Genomic DNA, 20,533 nt, shown 5'->3' with positions numbered 1-20,533 from the left:
GAAGGGTAGGACTCCTTACAATAAGCTCTTCCAGACAAAAATGGCCTGGATATCCATGACTTCGCAGTACCTGGAGCTACCTACATAAGATCAGTAAAATAGGATGAAAAGATGACGACATCAAAATAAGAGACTGATTGAGAGGAGGAGGGAATATGATGGAGAGTAGAATTGTGAGAGGAAAGTTGGGGGCAGGAGTTATCATGATTTATTGTCTATAATTATGTAAGTTGTCAATAATAAAAATAATAACAAAGGGACTGACTAAATTATAGTAAATGCATACTTTATTAATATTATAGAGCCATAAAAATAATGAAAGGGCTGGGTGTACTGGCACAAGCCTTTAATGCCAGTACTTGGGAAGCCAAGGTAGGAGGATTGCCTGTGAAGCCTAAGGACCCTGTGCGTATGAGGCCAGCCTGAGACTATATAGTAAATTCCAGGTCAGCCTGGGCTAGAGCAAGACCCTACCTTGAAAAAACAAAGAACTAAGTAAACAACTAAGAAAGCCAGGTGTGGCAGTGTACACACCTCTAGTCCTAACACTTGCAAGGCTGTAGTAGGAAGATTCTGTGAGTTCAAGGCCAGTGTGGGGCTATTGACTGAGTTAGAGGTCAGCCTACACTAGATCCTGCTTCAAAAAACAAAAACAAGACCAGGCATGGTGGCACACACCTTTAATCCCAGCACTTGGGAGGCAGAGAGAGGAGGATCACCATGAGTTCAAGGCCACCCTGAGACTACATAGTGAATTCCAGGTCAGCCTGGGCTAGATTAAGACCTTATCTCAAAAAAAAAAAAAAAAAACAGGGCTGGAAAGATGGTTTAGCAGTTAAGATTCGATTCTCCAGGTCCCAGGCAAGCCAGATGCACAAGGTGGCATGTGCATCTGAAGTTTGTCTGCAGGGGCTAGAGGCCCTAGCACACCTATCCTCCCTCTCTCTTTCTAATAAATAAATAAACATAAATATTAAGGCCAGGCGTGGTGGCACATGCCTTTAATTCGAGCACTCAGGAGGCAGAGGTAGGAGGATCTCTGTGAGCTTGAGGCTACTCTGAGACTACATAGTTAATTCCAGGTCAGTCTGGACCAGAGTGAGAACCTACCTCAAAAAATAAAAAAATAAAAATAAATTAAAAAAAACACCAGGGCTGGAGAAATGGCTTAGCAGTTAAGGCAGTTGCCTGCAAAGCCAAAGGACCCAGGTTTGTTTCCCCAGTACCAATGTAAGCCAACTGCACTAGGTGGCACATTCCTCTACAGTTCGTTTGCAGAGGATGGAGGCCCTGGCGCACCATTCTCTCTCTCCCTATCTTTCTCTTTCTCTCCCTCTCTCAAATAAAGAAATAAATAAAAATTAAAACAACCAGTGCCCATGTAAAGCCAGATGCACAAAGTGACACATATATCTGGAGTTCATTTGCAGGAGCTAGAGGCCCCAGTATGACCATTCTATCTGTCTGCCTGCCTGTCTCTCCACTGCTCACCCCTCACACACCTGCTTGCAAATTTTAAAAAAGGTTAAAAAAAGAAAACGTTAAAAACAACAAAAAGAGAAGCAAGAATTGACCGCAGGAATATCAAAACCAGCCTGGGCTGGGTGTGGCGATGCATGCCTTTAATCCCAGCATTCAGGAGGCAGAGATAGAAGGATTGCAATGAGTTTGAGGCCAACTTGAGACTACAAAGTGAATTCCAGGTCAGTCTGGGCTAGATCAAGACCCTACCTCAGAAAAACAAAACACAAAATGAAAATACCAACTTGGGTTACAGAGAGAAACCCTGTCTAAAAAAAAAAAAAATTAAAACCTCAAGAAGTGAAAAGCCTAATCACAACAAAGCACTCAGAGAAAAATAAAAATCACAGACAGGGGCTGGAGAGATGGCTTAGCGGTTAAGCGCTTGCCTGTGAAGCCTAAGGACCCCGGTTTGAGGCTCAGTTCCCCAGGTCCCACGTTAGCCAGATGCACAAGGGGGCGCACACATCTGGAGTTCGTTTGCAGAGGCTGGAAGCCCTGGCGCGCCCATTCTCTCTCTCCCTCTGTCTTTCTCTCTGTGTCTGTCGCTCTCAAATAAATAAATAAATAAAATTTTTAAAAAAAATCACAGACAGGAGATGTAGCTCAGTGCTAGAGTGCTTGCCAAGTGCACACAAAACCCTGGGTTCCATCTCTGGTAAAGGGAGAACAGGATATAGCATGTATGTACATGTATGTGTGGTGTGTATGTGTACACACATATACATGCACAAAATTGATTAGAATGACCTCTTACACTTGAATGTGCAGAACATTCACTTCCAGTAGATTCTAAGGTTCCACCCTGTTATAGTTACCTTCTCATTGCTTGCACAAAGTACCCAACCAAAAGCAGCTGAAGGAAGGAAAGGGTTTATTTTGGCTTTCAGTCTCAAGAGAAAGCTCCATGATGGTAGGGAACAGTGCCTTAATAGCAAAGGCTACACCACCTCCTTGCCAACATTAAGTGGACAAAACAGTAGGAGAATGGGCTGTATGTACTCTAGCAAGGGGTAACTGGCTGTAACACCCCTAAGACCATCCCCAATAACAAACCTGCAGCAAGGCTCTACCTCCCAAACTGCCACCAGCCTCAAAGTCAAAACACATGAGTTATGGGTAAACACCTAATTTAAAATACCACATACCCCACAACATCTTACTATGTATGAAATAGGACCCAGAAATCTTTATTTTTATTTTATTTTTTGGTTTTTCAATTCAGGATCTCACTCTAGCCCAGGATGATGTGGAATTCACTATGTAATCTCAGGGTAGCCTCAAACTCACGGCTATCCTCCTACCTCTGCCTCCTGAGTGCTAAGACTAAAGGCATGACCCACCACACCTGGCTTGTTTTCTTTAAGGTTTTTTTGTTTGTTTGTTTTGGTTTGGTTTTTGTTTTTTCAGGTATCGCTGTATTTTTATTTATTTTATTTTATTTTATTTTAATTTTATGGTTTTTCAATGTAGGGTCTCACTATAGCCTAGGCTGACCTGAAATTCACTATGTAGTCTCAGGGTGGCCTCGAACTCATGGTGATTCTCCTACCTCTTTTAGGTAGGTCAGCCTGAGCTAGAGTAAAATGCTACCCTGAAAGGATAATAACAATAATAATTAATAATAATAATAATAATAATTTGAGAGAGATTGAAAATATGTACACACCAGGGCTTCTTGCTGCTGCAAAGGAACTCTAGATACATGCACCACTTTGAGCATCTGACTTTATGTAGGTAATGGGGACTCGAACCTGGGTCAGCTGATTTAGCAAGTAAGTGACTTTAAAAGCTAAGTCACCTTCCCAGCCCCAAAGTCTTCATACATTTTTAAAAATACATTTTATTTATTTGAGAGAGAGACAGCCGAGAGAGAGAGAGAGACAGACAGACAGACAGACAGACAGATAATGGACATGCCAGAACCTCCAGCCACTGCAAATGAAGTCCAGATGCATGCGACCCCTGTGCATCTGGTCTACATGGGTCCTAGGGAATCGAACCGGGATCCTTTGGCTTTGCAGGCAAATGTCTTAACATCTCTCCAGCCCCCAAATCTTCATTCTTAACTAGCACCTAGGGGATTCCAATTTTAAGATTACATTTCTTTCACACAGTTAAGAAATGTGTACACCAAAAGTTCACAGTGGTTTCTCTACAGCAAGATTTACCGCTAATCAGGGGAGCAAAGAAAATTATAAACACAAATGACTTGTGAAACAAAGTAAAATAATGTACAGAATCAGAAATGGATCTTACCATAAAATCCGTACACCTGTGTTATCTGTCTACTCTCGTGATTTCCTCGTAAAAGTGTAATACGATCAGGCCATTTAGCCTTTAGTGCAAGAAGGTAAGTGAAGGTCTCCAAACTATAGTATCCTCTGTCTACAAAATCACCCTGTAAAGTAAAAGTTTACAGTTATAAACAAGTGTTTTCAAATATTGTTTCTACTAAATACTATTTCAATGTTTTCCTAATTTTCTAATACATGTTTATACTACACTTAGGATTCTTAAGAGGCCTAAGTAATCTACAGTTCAAGTCTCTCAAGACTTTCTCTGAAAAACTATCATTTTTTTATACTCTATTACCAATTGTTAGTAGCTATTAGTAAAAGGTCAAGTGAATCAAAATTGCTAAATTAGTGTTAAATTTTAAAAGCAATTTTAATTATATCAGAAAGGCTGCCTCCTTAAGAATAATTTTGTAAAAGTATATATATATATATACACACACACACATATATATATATACATACATATATATATATATATATGTGCGCTTATTTTTAGCTCTATATTTAACAATTACATATATGAAATACTATTTACACTTCCCGCTAATGTGTGATTTTGGCCAGTATTACATCAACAGAATAACACATTTTTTTGTTGGTGGGTTTTTTTTTTGTTGTGTTTTTTTTTTGTGTGTGTGTGTTTCGAGGTAGGATTTCACTCTAGTCCAGGCTAACCTGGAATTCACTATGTATTCTTCAGGGTGGCCTTGAACTCACAGCAATTCTCCTACCTCTGCCTCCAGAAATACTGGGATTAAAGGCGTGCACTACCATGCCCAGGAAAAGTTTTTTTTTTTTAAAGAAGAAAAAAGGAACAAGGTAACAGAATTTTTCTGAAGAAACAATGAGAGATTCAGAAAAACTTTTAACAGTATCATACTACAAAAGGAATCTAAGCAAACACTCAGCTCAACAGCAAATATGTTACCAAAGTATACCTATGAGCCTGGCATGGTAGCGCACCTCTTTAACCAGCACTTGGGAGGCAGAGGTAGGAGGATCACTGTGAGTTCAAGGCCACTCTGAGACTACATAGTGAATTCCAGGTCAGCCTGGGCTAGATCAAGACCCTACCTCAAAAAAAAAACCAAAAAACAAAAAAAAAAAAAAAAAAAAAGAAAGAAAAGTTGTAATAAAATAAAATAGAATAAAAAATTTAAAAAAGAAAAAAATAGTGTAATAGAAAACAGCAAGTTAAACATTTCTGCCTGAAGCCAGTGGTTCAGTGCTACTTTCTGTCATTACTAAGAGCTACAGTCAGTTCTATTTGTACAGTAGCTTACTAATAAAACAGCTATATGCAACTAGATGATGGCAAATGCAGCAAAGTGGAGACTCATCTTTCTATATACGTAAAGATGGTGACATGGCAATGAAATTAAGCAATTAACATATAGTAAGTTAGATCTTTTCACTTGTAAATGAGTATCTGATATTACTGCTGTTTACATACCATAAATATGTAGTTTGTGTCAGGAACCTGACCTCCAGTTCTGAATAGTTCACAAAGGTCATAAAACTATAAAAGAAAAGCAATATATGCTAATTACAAATTTCTGTGGAGTAATAAAATGAGTAAGAAATATGTATAGAAACAGTATCACAAGTATTTCATAATATTGGGCTGGAGAGATGGCTCAGCAGTTAAGGTGCTTGCCTGCAAAGCCTAATGACCCAGATTTGATTCCCTAGTACCCACATACAGATGCTCAAAGTTGTGTATGTATCTGGAGTACATTTGCAGTGGCTAAAGACCCTGGTACACCCATATTCATTCTCACACTCTCTCTCTGCCCTTGTAAATTAATTAATTTACAAAAATATTCCAGGACTAGAAAGATGGCTTAGAAGTTAAGGCACTTGCTTGCAAAGCCAAAGAATTCAAGTTCGATCCCAGGAGCCATGTAAGCCAGATGCACAAGGTGGCACACGTGTTTAGAGTATTTGCAGTGGCTAAGAGGCCCTGGCACACCCTTTCTCCCCCCACCCCACTTTCTCTCTCAAAAATAAATAAATAAATAAATGTATTAACATTTGTAAGAAGAAATAAAGCGTAAGCAAAACTGGCAAAGACATAGTTCCCCAGCTTTGAAAATATACTAAAAAAAGTTCACAGTAACCATTAAATCACTCCTAGATAATTCATGCTGTAGGAACCCCTCACAAATTTACTTATTTATTTTGATTAAAAAAAATTTTTTTTTATTTTATTTTAGAGGGACAGAATTGGTGCACCAGAGCCTCAGCTACTGCAATCGAACTCAAGATGCTTCCACCATCTACTGGGCATGTGCAACCTTGCGCTTGCCTCATCTTTGTGCATCTGGCTTACATGGGATCTAGAGAGTCGAACATGGGTCCTTAGGCTTTGCAGGAGAGTGCCTAAATCTTTTTGTTGTTTCTCATGTGTGTATTTGTGTGTGTGTATGTGTACACTCACATGCACTTGTGCAAGGGTCTCTGGCTGCTACAAATGAATGCTTTTCTGGCTTTCCATGAATATTGGGGAATTGAAACTAGGCATTAGGCTTTGCAAGCAAGTGCCTTTAGCCTCTGAGCCACCTCCCTAGCCCCTCAAATTTCATTCATGGATCTTTCCATCTATTTCTTGAGAACTGTGAAATTATCACTTATCTAACCTCTCAATAAGCTAATCTAACCACCTGGCAAAAGCCAATGACTATTTAATACGACAAAAGATAAGGAAAAAAGCCAAGACTGGTTGGTCATGCTGGCAATCTGGGCACTCAGGAAGATGATGTAGGAGTATTGCTGAATGAACCAACCCTAGCCTAGGCTACACAGTAAGTTCCAGGTCAGCCTGAGGCTAGATGGAGACACTGCCTCAACAACAACAAAAAGAGTGAGTGAGTGTGTGTGTGTACACATAAGATTTTTTTCAAGAAACTGAGGGCTGGAAAGATGGCTTAGCAGTTAAGGTGCTTGTCTGCGAAGCCTAAAGACCCAGGATCAAATCCGCAGTACCCACATAAGCCAGATGCACATGGTGGCACATGTGTCTGGAATTCGTTTGCAGTGGCTCGAGTCCCTGGTATGCCTATTCTCTCTCCCTCTCAAATAAATATAAAAATAAAAACAAGAGCCAGGCGTGGTAGCACACGCCTTTAATCCCAGCACTCAGGAGGCAGAGGTAGGAGGATTGCTGTAAGTTCGAGGCCACCCTGAGACTCCATAGTGAATTCCAGATCAGCCTGGGCTAGAGTGAGACCCTACCTCAAAAAAGAAAAAAAAAAAATACATTTTTGAGCTGGGCATGGTGGCATACACCTTTAATCCTAGCACTAGGGAGGCAGAGATAGGAGGATCACCATGAGTTCAAGGCCACCCTGAGACTACATAGTGAATTCCAGGTCAGCCCGGACTAGAGCGAGACTCTACCTCAAAAAAAACAAAAGAAAAAAATTAATAAATAAAATATTTTTAAAAAAAAACTGATCTTTCACAATACTTCGCAATATAATGCAGAGAGAATGGACTGCTGGAGACGTGAATCTTCAGGCTTCAGAGATAATGAGTGTCTTCTCAACAGCCAAAAAAAAGGAATTGTGAGCCAAGCATGGTGGTGCATACCTTTAATCATGAATTCAAGGTCAACCTGACACTACACAGTGAATTCCGGGTTAGCCTGGGCTAGAGCAAGACATTAACTCAAAAAACAAGGCCAGGCATGGTGGCCCATGCCTTTAATCCCAGCACTAGGAGGCAGAGGTAGAAGGATCACCGTGACTTCGAGGTCAGCCTGAGGCTACATAGTGAATTCCAGGACAGCCTGGGCTACCATGGGACCCTACCTCGAAAACCCACAAAATAAACAAATAAATAACTGTGCTTCATCATATTCTAATTGACTGAAAACTGGTAACTGGGCTGGGTGTGGTGGCTCACACCTTTAATCTTAGCACTTGGGAAGCATAGGTAAGAATACTGCCATGAGTTCAAGGCTACCCTAAGACTACATAGTGAACTGTAGGTCAGCCTAGGCTAGAGCAAAACCCTACCTCAAAAAACCAAAAACAACAACAACAACAAAAGAAAAAAAAAAACTGCCATGGGATATATTTTATAATCATGGAAAATGTTAATAAAAATTAAAAAAAAAAAACTGGTAACTGGGCTGGAGAGATGGCTTAGCGGTTTGCCTACAAAGCCAAAGGGGCCCTATTCAATTACCCAGGACCCTTGTAAGCCAGATGTACAAGGTGGCACATATGTCTGGAGTTCATTTGCAGTAGCTGGAGGCCCTGGTATGCCCATTTTCTCCCTCTCTCCCTCTCTCTCTCTCCCTCTCGCTCTTTCTCAAATAAATAAATAAATAAAATATATTTTTTAAAAACTGGTAACTGAAAAAGTATGCATATTATAAACTTATGAAATCAGATCATCTAATCCCCCCAAAAGTTAACTACGTACCTGAGTTTGGATTTCCCAGAACCCACATGAAGCTAGACACAGCAGTGCTAGCATCTAAATCCCAACATGCCTAGGGCATTTAGGGAGGCAGCAACAACAAACCAACCTGAACCTTATGGGCCAGCTAGCCTGGTTAACGCAACAGTGAAAACAAAATGAGAGCCTCTACCTCAAACAAGATGTACTGGCAAGGACCAACAGCTAAAGTTGTCCTTTGACCTCTGCACGTGTACCACAGCACAATGCCCACACACACATATCCAAATTAGTTAAGCAAAGCCAGGCATGGTGTCATGCACAATGACCTAAGTTCAACAGCTAGCACTTAAAAAAAAAAAAATTTTTCTTAAGCCGGTAGGTCCATGGCATGATGGTAATGTGCCTATAATTTCAGCATCTGGGACATGGGATAGAATGATTCCAAGTTTGAGAGTAATCATGGATACATCAAGGATCAAGGAGATGTACATTACAAAAGTGCCAAGTTGTCTGCAAGATGTTACTTTAAAGATATAATATGTGCCATTCCAGAGGCACAATGCTGGAACAGGCGTAAGTGCTCAGGCCAGACAGAGAAACTGGACAAAATCAGTGCAGCTCCCATTGTTGCTGAATAATCTTAAGAGGAATTTAAAGGTTTTAGATCCTCTGATGACTGAACTTATCCAGGTAAACTGAGCACCCATAATGGGCAGCCTACCTGAATTAACATCCCCCCACCCAAAACACACTATGACCTTCACCTGCTATAAATAAAGTTCCAGGGGCCTGGAGAGATGGCTTAGCAGTTAAGGCACATGCCTGTGAAGTCTAAGGCCCCAGGCTCAATTCCCCAGTACCAACTTAGCCAGAAGCACAAGGTGGTGCATGTATCTGGAGTTCATTTGCTTGGCTAGAGGCCCTGGCATACCCATCCTCTCTCTCCTGGATCTGCCCCCCCCAATAAATAAATAAAAAATGATTTTTAATTTTTATTTATTTATTTGAGAGCCACAGAGAAAGAAGGAGGGAGGAAGGGGGAGAGGGAGAATGGGCACACCAGAGCCTCCAGCCACTGCAAACGAACTCCAGATGCATGCACCCCCTTGTGCATCTGGCTTATGTGGGTCCTGGAGAATCGAGCCTCGAACCAGGGTCCTTAGGCTTCACAGGCAAGCGCTCAACCGCTAAGCCATCTCTCCAGCCCTAAAATATTTTTTTAAACACAATAAAATAAAGTTCCAGGACAGCCTGGGCTACCAACAAATAAACAACAAAAAAGTCTTGATAACACTTCATAATAACCAATTAACAATCAATTTTAATACAAACCAGGGTTAAAATAGTACTTGGCTTATTCCACCTTTTACACATATAGTAAGGCATTTAAAATATCCTTTGTGTTAGCAAAACACATGGAAATTTAAGAAACCTATTCCTAAAGCCTATCAAGAAAATTATAACAGGGGGCTGGAGAGATGACTTAGAGGTTAAGGCCCTTGCATGTAAACCAAAGCCAAAGGACCTCAGTTCAATTCCCCAGGACCCACATGAGCCAGATGCACAAGGTGGCGCAGGCATCTGGCGTTCATTTACACTGGCTGTAGGCCTATTCTCCCTATCTCTGTTTCTCTGTCTCATAAATGAATAAATAAATAAATAAATAAGAAAATTATAACAGATCAGAGATGACATGATGGGGCTCCTATTTAGGAGCTGACAACATGCAGATGTCAGAGTTATAATAATCTCACTATCCAGAAAAGTGCTTAAAAAATAAAAATGAGCCTAGAGAGATGGCTTGGCAGTTAAGGCACATACCTGTGAAGCCTAAGGACCCAGGTTCAATTCTCCAGGTCTCACATAAGCCAAATGCACATGGTAGCACATGTGTCTGGAGTTTGTTTTCAGTGACAACAGGCTCTGGTGAACCCATTCTCACTCTCTTATTTTTCTGTGCATCTCTAATAAATAAAACTAAATCTTTTAAAAAAAATCGAAAGTGAAAACCCTCTGTAAATAGCTAAAATGGACTCTATTTACAAAGCAATTCTTAATCAGGACCAATTTAGATCCATTTCTGCTCCTCTGTGGAGCCATATTTAAGGCAGGGAAATTACACAGACAGTAAGTCCTGCTAGCTTTCACATTTACTGTTCACAATGTATTACAGGTATTGAAGCCCCAATTACATTGTGTAGTTGTAGTTCTGTGTGTGTAGCAGGCTATGAATGATCTAACCAGCTTTTACTTCCCAGTGAAAAACTTCTACAAACACAGGTAAAATTTTGAACTAGGCTGAACACTGGGGTGGGTCTAATGGTGAACTGTATATTTCATTCACTGCTCTGAAATTCTTTTTATTTATTTATTTTCAAGTATTTTATTTATTTGAGAGAGAGAGAGAGACAGACAGACAAAAGGGCATGTCAGGGCCTCCAGCAGCTGCAAATGAACTCCAGATGTATGTGCCACTTTGTGCATCTGGCTTATGTGGGCCCTAGGGAATTGAACCTGGGTCCTTTGGCTTTGAAGGTAAATGTCTTAACCACTAAGCCATCTCTCCAGCTTTATTTATTTTTATTAGGGGGACAGAAAGAAGCAGACAGAAGCAGAGTGAGTATGGGCACTACCAATGCAAATAACTCCAGATGCATGCACCACTTTGAGCACTTGGCTTTATGTTGGTATGGAGAACCCAAGACCATCAGGTTTGGCAAGCAAGGGCCTTTAACCTCTGAGCCTTCTCTCCAGCCCTGAAATTCTTATAAACAAACAAAAACCCAGCAAGTGGGGAGGGGACGCCTCTTTCATTATATTCTATTAGTGGCATGCTGTCATGCAACAGTTTCATTTTTCTGAACGCTCCCTATTCTCATTCCAACTAGGGAAATGGTAACATTTTAATATAATAGGAAAAGACCAGCCTAAAACTATACCTCCTATTATCACTATATGCAGTGCAGTCAATACTTGTACTAGCTCCTCCTACCCACATCACACATCCAACATCACAGAACAGCAGCACAGCAATCTATATACTTCACAGTAACTGCAATTAACTTCATGAAATTATATGACCACTGCTTTTCTCTACCAGTACAGTAAACCAGGAGCTACTAATGTCATTAAGACTGAGGTAACTTAACCATTTGTTGGGATTTCTTGGGGTTTGGTTTTGTTTTGTTTGGTAACTCTGCAAAACAAGTAAAAACATAAATGGTTTATACATAGTAGAAAACCTAAAAATCCTCTGTGAAATTTTACCTGTCCATGTATGTCCCCACACACTGTTACTGGTGTTGATACTGGCTGAACATTCGACTCTTCCAAGAGAAGGTCACAAACATAGTCACAGAGCCGCTGAAAGCAAAGACAGAAGGAAAAATTTTATTAATTATTATTAAAGAATAAAAAAAATACAAGGAATAATATTCACACAACCTAAGTATCTTTCATTTGCAAGCAGAGAAAGACAGGGAGAGAGAAAACAGGTAGGCTGGGGCCTCTTGCTGCTTCCACCAAACTCCAGATGCACGTGTCACTTTGTGCATCTGGTTTTACATGTATATTAGGAAATCAAACCTGGGCCAGCAGGCTTTGCAGACAGGTGTCTTTAACCACTGAACCATCTCCCCAGCCCTGAAGTGTCTTCTTTTTTTTTTTTTTTTTTTTTTCTGGTTTCTTTCTTCTTTTTTTTTTTTTTATTTTTATTTATTTGAGAGCGACAGACACATAGATAAAGACAGATAGAGGGAGAGAGAGAGAATGGGCGCACCAGGGCTTCCAGCCTCTGCAAACGAACTCCAGATGTGTGTGCCCCCTTGTGCATCTGGCTAACGTGGGACCTGGGGAATCGAGCCTCGAACCGGGGTCCTTAGGCTTCACAGGCAAGTGCTTAACCGCTAAGCCATCTCTCCAGCCCTTTTCTGGTTTCTTGAGGTAGGGTCTCACTCTAGCCCAAGCCAACCTAGAATTCACAAGCCAACCTAGAATTTACTATGTAGTCTCAGGGTGACCTCAAACTCACAGTGATTCTCCTACCTCTGCCTCCTGAATGCTGGGATTAAAAGCATGTGCCACCACAATAGGCCCTCTAAGATACTTAATCTTTTTTTTTTTTTAATTTATTTATTTATTTATTTGAGAGCGACAGACACAGAGAGAAAGACAGATAGAGGGAGAGAGAGAGAATGGGCGCGCCAGGGCTTCCAGCCTCTGCAAAAGAACTCCAGACGCGTGCGCCCCCTTGTGCATCTGGCTAACGTGGGACCTGGGGAACCGAGCCTCAAACCAGGGTCCTTAGGCTTCACAGGCAAGCGCTTAACCGCTAAGCCATCTCTCCAGCCCTACTTAATCTTTTTGATAAGAAAGAAAACTATCTTTTGATGACTACAGAATTACATTTCTGTCAACTTTCACCTACATTTCAAAGTACCTAAGAAGTGATACAAGTACTACAAAATGTAAACTCCCTAACTATACAGACAAATTCAAGGAGAAACAATAGCTTTAAAACTGCAAAATGGACCTAGAGAGATGGTCTCAGTGGGTAAAGTACATGTTGTACAAGTCTCGTGACCTGAGTTCAGAACCCAGGTAAAGCCAGATATGTAGCATAAGTGTCTGAAATTCCATTGTGTCTATGGAAAGAAGGGAAGTGGAGACAGGAGAATTCCAAAGCTCTCAGACACCCTAGCCTGACAAACAGCAGCACCAACCAAGAGAGACCACACTTCAAACCAAAGTAGAAAGTGGGGGCCAACACTGGAGATTGCTTCATGACCTCCATATGCACACATGCAAGCACACACACACAAATACATGACACACAGTAACTAATTATAAAACAAAACTTTTCAGCAGAAAGAAATGTAAGAGAATATAATGTTAACAGCGTTTGTTCTGGGTACTGATAGCAGGGCCACTGAGCTGCATCCTCAGTCCTTCTGATTTTTTGTATTTTGAGACAAAGTCTGAATTGCCCAAGCTGGCCTTGAACTTGTTATCCCCCTGCCTCAGACTCCCAAGTAACTGGGATCACAGGTATATGCCAGAAAAGGAAAAGTTGGGTTTATCTGCTATTATTTTATTTTGGTGTTGTATGGTGGTGTATGTGTACACACACACACAGCCTAAGAGCACATGTGTGGTGGAGTTAAGAGGACAGCTTCAGGTGTAGGTCCTCGACTTCCACCTTGTTTGAGTAGGGTTTCTCCTTGTTTACAACTGCCTGTGAGGCTACCTGCCCCAATATAAACACACAATTCTCCTTCTCACAGTAAAAGCCTTCTGGGATTACAGCTTCCAGTTTTTTTTTTCTTTTTTCTTTTTTTTTAAATTTTTATTAGCATTTGCCATGATTATTAAAAAAATCTCATGGTAATTCCCTCCCTCCCCCACCACTTTCCCCTTTGAAATTCCATTCTCCATCATATTACCTCTCCATCACAATCACTGTACTTATATATATACAATATCAACCTATTAAGTACCCTCCTCCCTTCCTTTCTCTTCCCTTTGTGTCTCCTTTTTAACTTATTGGCCTCTGCTACTAAGTATTTTCATTCCCACGCAGAAGCCCAATCATCTATAGCTAGTATCCACATATGAGAGACAACATGTGGCGCTTGGCTTTCTGGGCCTGGGTTACCTCACTTAGTATAATCCTTTCCAGATCCATCCAATTTTCTGCAAATTTCATAACTTCATTTTTCTTTACTGCTGAGTAGAACTCCATTGTATAAATGTGCCACATCTTCATTATCCACTCATCTGTTGAGGGACATCTAGGCTGGTTCCATTTCCTAGCTATTATAAATTGAGCAGCAATAAACATGGTTGAGCACGTACTTCTATGGAAATGAGATGAGTCCTTTGGACATAAGCCCAGGAGTGCTATAGCTGGGTCATATGGTAGATCAATATTTAGCTGTTTTAGGAACCTCCACAATGATTTCCACAATGGCTGGACCAGATTGCATTCCCACCAGCAGTGTAGAAGGGTTCCTCTTTTTCCACATCCCCGCCAACATTTATGATCATTTGTGTTCATGATGGTGGCCAATCTGACAGGAGTGAGATGGAATCTCAATGTAGTTTTAATCTGCATTTCCCTGATGGCTAGTGACGTAGAACATTTTTTTAGATGCTTATATGCCATTCGTATTTCTTCCTTTGAGAATGCTCTATTTAGCTCCATAGCCCATTTTTTGATTGGCTTGTTTGATTCCTTATTATTTAACTTTTTGAGTTCTTTGTATATCCTAGATATTAATCCTCTATCAGATATATAGCTGGCGAAGATTTTTTCCCATTCTGTAGGTTACCTCTTTGCTTTTTGCACTGTGTCCTTTGCAGAGAAAAGTCTTTGTAATTTCATGAGGTCCCAGTGATCGATCTGTGGTTTTATTGCCTGAGCAATTGGGGTTATATTCAGAAAGTCTTTGCCAAGACCAACATGTTGAAGGGTTTCCTCTACTTTTTCCTCTAGCAGTTTCAGAGTTTCAGGTCTGATGTTAAGGTCTTTAATCCATTTGGACTTAATTTTTGTGCATGGCAAGAGAGAAGAATCTATTTTCATCCTTCTACAGATATATATCCAGTTTTCCCAACACCATTTGCTGAAGAGGCTGACTTCTCTCCAATGAGTATTTTGGGCATTTTTATCAAATATCAGGTGGCTATAGCTACTTGGGCTTACATCTGGGTCCTCTATTCTGTTCCACTGATCTACATATCTATTTTTGTGCCAGTACCACGCTGTTTTTGTTACTATGGCTCTGTAGTATAGGTCAAAATCAGGGAGGGTGATACCACCAGCCTTATTTTTGTTGCTCAGTATTATCTTAGATATTTGAGGGTTTTTATGATTCCAAATGAATTTTTGGATTGTTTTTACTATTCCCATGAAGAATGCTTTTGGAATTTTGATAGGGATTGCATTAAATTTGTAGATTGCTTTTGGTAAGATTGCAACTTTGACAATATTGATTCTTCCAATCCAGGAACAGGGGATGTTTCTCCACTTTCTAGTGTCTTCCGCAATTTCTCGCTTGAGTGTTTTAAAGTTCTCATTGTAGAGATTCTTTACTTCCTTGGTTAGGTTTATTCCAAGGTACTTTACTGTTATTTTTTTTTGATGCAATTGTGAATGGGAGTGATTCTCTGATTTCATCCTCTGTGTGTTTGTTGTTAGCATATATAAAGGCTACTGATTTCTGTGTATTTATTTTGTATCCTGCTACATAGCTGTAGGTTTTGATCAGCTCTAACAGTTTGCTAGTAGAGTTTTTAGAGTCCTTTATGTACAGAATCATGTCATCTGCAAATGATGATAACTTGATCTCTTCCTTTCCAATTTGTATCCCTTTTATGTGTCTCTTGCCTTATTGCTATGGCTAAGACTTCCAGAACTATATTAAATAAAAGTGGGGACAGTGGACACCCTTGTCTTGTTCCTGATTTTAGTGGAAAAGTGTCCAGTTTTTCCCCATTTAGTAATATGTTGGCTATAGGCTTGTCATAAACAGCTTTTATTATATTGAGATATGTTCCTTCTATTCCCAGTCTCTGTAGGACTTTTGTCATGAAGGGATGTTGGATTTTGTCGAATGCTTTCCCTGCATCTAATGAGATGATCATGTGATTTTTGTCCTTCAACCCGTTTATATAATGTATTACATTTACACATTTGCGTATATTGAACCATCCCTGCATCTCTGGGATAAAGCCTACTTGGTCAGGGTGAATATCTTTTTGATATACTCTTGTATTCTGTTTGCCAATATTTTGTTGAGAATTTTTGCATCTGTGTTCATGAGGGAGACTGGTCTGTAATTTTCTTTTTTTGTTCTATCTTTGCCTGGTTTTGGTATCAGGGTGATGCTGGCCTCATAGAAAGAGTTTGGTAGGATTCCTTCTTTTTCTATTTCCTAGAAATCTTAAGAAGCAATGGTGTTAGCTCTTCCTTAAAGGTCTGGTAAAATTCAGCAGTGAATCCATCTGGGCTGGGCTATTTTTAGTTGGGAGATTATTGATAACTGTTCAGATCTCCATGTTTGTTATAGGTCGATTTAAGTGATCAATCTCATTTTGATTTAATTTAGATAGGTCATATAAATCAAGGAAATCATCCATTTCTCTCAGATTTTCATACTTTGTGGAGCATATGCTTTTATAGTATGCCCCTATGATTTTTTGAATTTCTCTGGAATCTGTAGTGATGTTACCTTGTTCATCTCTGATTTTATTAATTTGTGTCTCTTCTCTCTTTCTTTTGGTCAGATTTGCTAAGGGTTTATCAATCTTGTTTATCCTTTCAAAGAACCAACTCTTTGTTTCATTAATTCTTTGGATTGTTCTTTTTGTTTCTATTTCATTAATTTCTGCCCTAATCTTTATTATTTCTTCCCGTCTACTACTTTTTGGTTTGCCTTGTTCTTCTTTTTCCAAGGCTTTAAGGTGAAGCATTAGGTCGCTTACTTATGACCTTTCGAATTTCTTAATATAGGCACTTAAGGCTATAAATTTACCTCTTAGAACTGCCTTCATTGTGTCCCAGAGATTTTGGTATGTTGTGTTCTCATTATCGTTTGACTCTATAAATTTTTTGATTTCCTTCTTGATTTCTTCATTGACCCATTCATCATTTAGTAGTGTATTGTTTAGTTTCCATGATTTTGTGTATGCTCTATAGCCTTTCTTGCTACTGATTTGTAGTTCAATTCCATTGTGGTCAGATAGAATGCAAGGAATTATTTCAATTTTCCTGAATTTGTTAAGATTTGCTTTGTGTCCTAATATATGATCTATTTTAGAGAATGTTCCATGTGCTGCTGAAAAGAATGTATATTCTGCAGCCTTTGGATGAAATGTCCTGTATACATCTGTTAGGTCCATTCCTTCTATGACCTCATTTAGTCCAGATGCCTCTCTGTTTATTTTTTCCCGGGATGACCTGTCAATTAATGAGAGTGGGGTGTTAAAAGTCACCCACCACCACTGTGTTTGGTGTTATTTGTGACCTTAGTTCGAATAGTGTTTGTTTGATGAATATGGGAGCCCCCATGTTAGGTGTATATATGTTTAGGATTGTAATGTCCTCCTGTTGGAGTGTGCCCTTAATCAATATAGAGTGACCTTCCTTGTCTTTCTTGACTAACATTGGACTAATGTCTACCTTGTCAGATATTAGGATAGCAACCCCTGCTTGTTTTCTAGGCCCATTTGCTTGAAACACCGTCTTCCAACCTTTCACCCTAAGATAATGTCTATCCTTTGTAGAAAGGTGAGTTTCTTGGAGCCAACAAATTGTAGGATCCTGCTTTTTAACCCAGTCTGCAAACCTATGTCTTTTCGTTGGGGCATTGAAGGCTGTTGATATTAATAGATATTATTGAAAGGTGTATATTTATGTTTGCCTTTTTTTTTTTATTGTGGTTCCGGTTCTACCTGTGCTCTCTTCTATTAACTAGTATTTGAGTATTGCTTGTTTTCTCTACGTTCCTTACATGTGTGCTTTTCCTTTTCTTCAGCATGGAGGATTCTATCAAGTATTTTCTGTAGAGCTGGTTTTATTTTCAAATACTCCTTTAACCTGCTTTTGTCATGGAATGTCCTTATTTCTCTGTCTATTTGAATGGATAACTTTGCAGGATAAAGTAACCTTCGTTGACAGTTGTTATCTTTCAGAACTTGGAATATATCACTCCAAGCCCTTCTAGCTTTAAAAGTTTGTGTTGAAAAATCTGCTGTAATCCTGATGGGCTTGCTTTTGTAGGTAACTTGATTTTTCTCTCTAACTGCTTTCAATAATTTTTCTTTGGTGTGTGTGTGTTTGGATGGAAGTTTGATTATAATATGGCGAGGAGAGGTTCTTTCCAGGTTTTGTCTGGCTGGGGTTCTAAAGGCTTCCTGTATCTGTATTGGCACCTCTTTCCCGATTTGGGGGAAATTTTCTTCTATGATTTTGTTGAAGACACCTACTATGCCTTTGGAGTGGAATTTTCCTCTTTCTACTATGCCCTGAATTCTTATATTTGATCTTTTCAGTGTCCCGAATATCTTGAAATTCCCACTCATACTTTTCTATAAGTTTGTCTTTCTCTTTGTTGGACTGTATTAGATCTGTCCCCTGGTCTTCTAGCTTAGATATATATTCTGTCCTCTCCCTCATCCATCCTACTGGTGAGATTTTCTACAGAGTTTTTTATTTCATTAACTGTGTTCTTCATTGCTAGTAATTCTGACTGGTTTTTCTTTATTATTTCTATTTCCTTATTTATGTCTTGTATTGCCTTCTTTATTTCATGAAATTGGTATCCTGCATCTTCTTTGATTCCTTTGATTTCCTCTTTGAGATCCTCTTTGACTCCTTTGATTTGTTCTCTGACTTCTTTGAACATATTTACAATCATTCTTTTGAAATCTTTCTCAGGCATTTCCTCTAACTCGTTCTCACTGGAGGTCATTTCTGATGCATTAATACTTTTAGGTGGATTTATATCATCTTGCTTTTTAGCGTTTCTTGTGTTATAATGTATATATTTTTGCATCTTGGATTAAGTTAATGCTTGGATTTTCTAGCTAGCTGGGTATTCTTAGCTGTATCAATTGATTTGATGTAATATATTTTCAGGGTAGGAGCTTAAGGTGTTAGGTGTGGCTCTTAAGACTCTCAGAGTATCTACAAAGGTGCTCCTAGGGGTTGAGCCTCCCTGCTATGGGAATATTCAAGTAGGTTGAGTAGAATAAAATACAGGTAGATTCTAAAAGTTAACTAAACACTGTACCCATTCAATCAAAAACAGCCCCAAGTATGTATGCCAGAGTAGTTATTACAACAACCAGATCCTCTATCAACATAGAGGCTAAGATTTCTGATCTGTTGAGGGATCCAAGTCAGCTTGTGACCAAGTGAGACCCTTCCCTGGTGCAATCCCAGTTACCTTGGATGATTTTGTTCTCAGTCAAGTTGCTGCCTGGGTCGTCGGGCTGCTGTTCTGATTTGTGGAGCTGGGCACTGGCTTTTCCTGCGGGGCAAACCAAGCCTGGCAACTGTGGCCCTGCAGATCAGCACCCTGGCTGGTGGAACTGCTGCTGTTAAAGCTGCCTCTGCTGGGTCTGTCAGCAGCTGAAGCTGCTGCTGCTGCGCCCAACACTGCTGCTGCTGCTGCTGTAGCTGCCACTTCTGGAGCCACTGCTGCTGCTGGGTCCACTGATGCTGCTGCCACTGAAGCTGCTGCTGCTGGGTCAGCTGCTGCTGCCACTACTGGGTCTGCTGCTGCTGGGGCTGCTGTTACCAGTCCCTGAGGCACTGATGTTGCTCCCGGACTCTGTTCCTGTTTGGGTCCTGGGACTGCTGCTCTGTTCGCTGGAGCTGGGCTCAGGCAGTGGGGGAGGGGATGGAGCCGCAGCTGCTCTGGTTCTCTCGCTGTTCCACGTGTTCTTCCACCTCGTGGTCTGCTCCTCCGTTGCTCACTGCCGCTCTCCCTTCACGTTTTTTGAGTTGCAGAGAGCGCCAGTGTGAGTGGAAGCTCCTGCACGTGGCTTTTCCTGTGGCTAGAGCCGAGCCTGGCGGCTTTCTGGTGCGCTGCCACCACCACGGTTGGCAGAGCTGCCAGGGCCGCTTTTGCCGGCCTTGCGGGCTCTGGATGCTCTGGATCTCTCCTACTTCTCCGCAGCTACTTCAATTTCCTATACACCTCACTTTTTAGTAAAAGTGTGTGTTTTGCTGAGTTTTTTTGGTCTTTTTCCCCCCCGCAGGCTGCTTTGGCGTGGTACCTACGCCACCATCTTAACCGGAAGTGCACAGCTTCCAGTTTTACATGGGTTCTTTGTGTCCAAACTCATGTTTGTATAGCAACAGTTGTATACACTGAACTATCTCCCTCTGCCCTGTTCAGTTTCTGGGGCAAGGTTTCCTGTCGCTCAGGCAAGTCATGAACTATATAGTTGAAGATGACCCTAAATTTCTTGACCCTCTTGCCTCACAAGTGAGAGCAGATGTTAGGTCATGAATACAACAGCTGTGTCATGTCCAGAAGACAGACTATTGAAGACAGTTTGCTGGTTTGCATCCTTTATCCATGAAATGCCCTTTTTAAAAAAAAAATTTTTTTTTTTAATTTTTTTTCAGTTTTTAAGGTAAGAGCTCACTCTAGGCCGGGTTGACCTGGAATTTATTCTGCAATCCCAGGCTGACCTCAAACTCAAAATGATCCTCCTACCTCAGCCTCCCAAGTGCTGGGATCACAGGTATATGCCACCATGCCCGGCTGTGTCCCACCTTTTGACAATGT

General features: G+C 40.4%; 1 protein-coding gene across 1 annotated transcript in view; it reads right to left on the bottom strand.

The window, feature by feature from the left end:
* Ppp6c (protein phosphatase 6 catalytic subunit) overlaps nucleotides 1-20,533 on the bottom strand; it is a 69,115-nt gene that overhangs the window by 20,954 nt on the left and 27,628 nt on the right. The window contains exons 2-4 of the mRNA XM_045153683.1: nucleotides 11,499-11,594; nucleotides 5,275-5,340; nucleotides 3,781-3,922 (exon numbers count right to left, since the gene is read on the bottom strand). Of these exons, the coding sequence (XP_045009618.1) occupies nucleotides 3,781-3,922; nucleotides 5,275-5,340; nucleotides 11,499-11,594 (304 nt within the window). The remainder of the gene's footprint in view (nucleotides 1-3,780; nucleotides 3,923-5,274; nucleotides 5,341-11,498; nucleotides 11,595-20,533) is intronic.

Source organism: Jaculus jaculus, chromosome 1 (assembly GCF_020740685.1).
Source record: "Jaculus jaculus isolate mJacJac1 chromosome 1, mJacJac1.mat.Y.cur, whole genome shotgun sequence".
Lineage (NCBI taxonomy): Eukaryota > Metazoa > Chordata > Mammalia > Rodentia > Dipodidae > Jaculus > Jaculus jaculus.
Note: the sequence above shows the minus strand (reverse complement) of the source record. Positions and strands in the feature narration are given on the sequence as shown.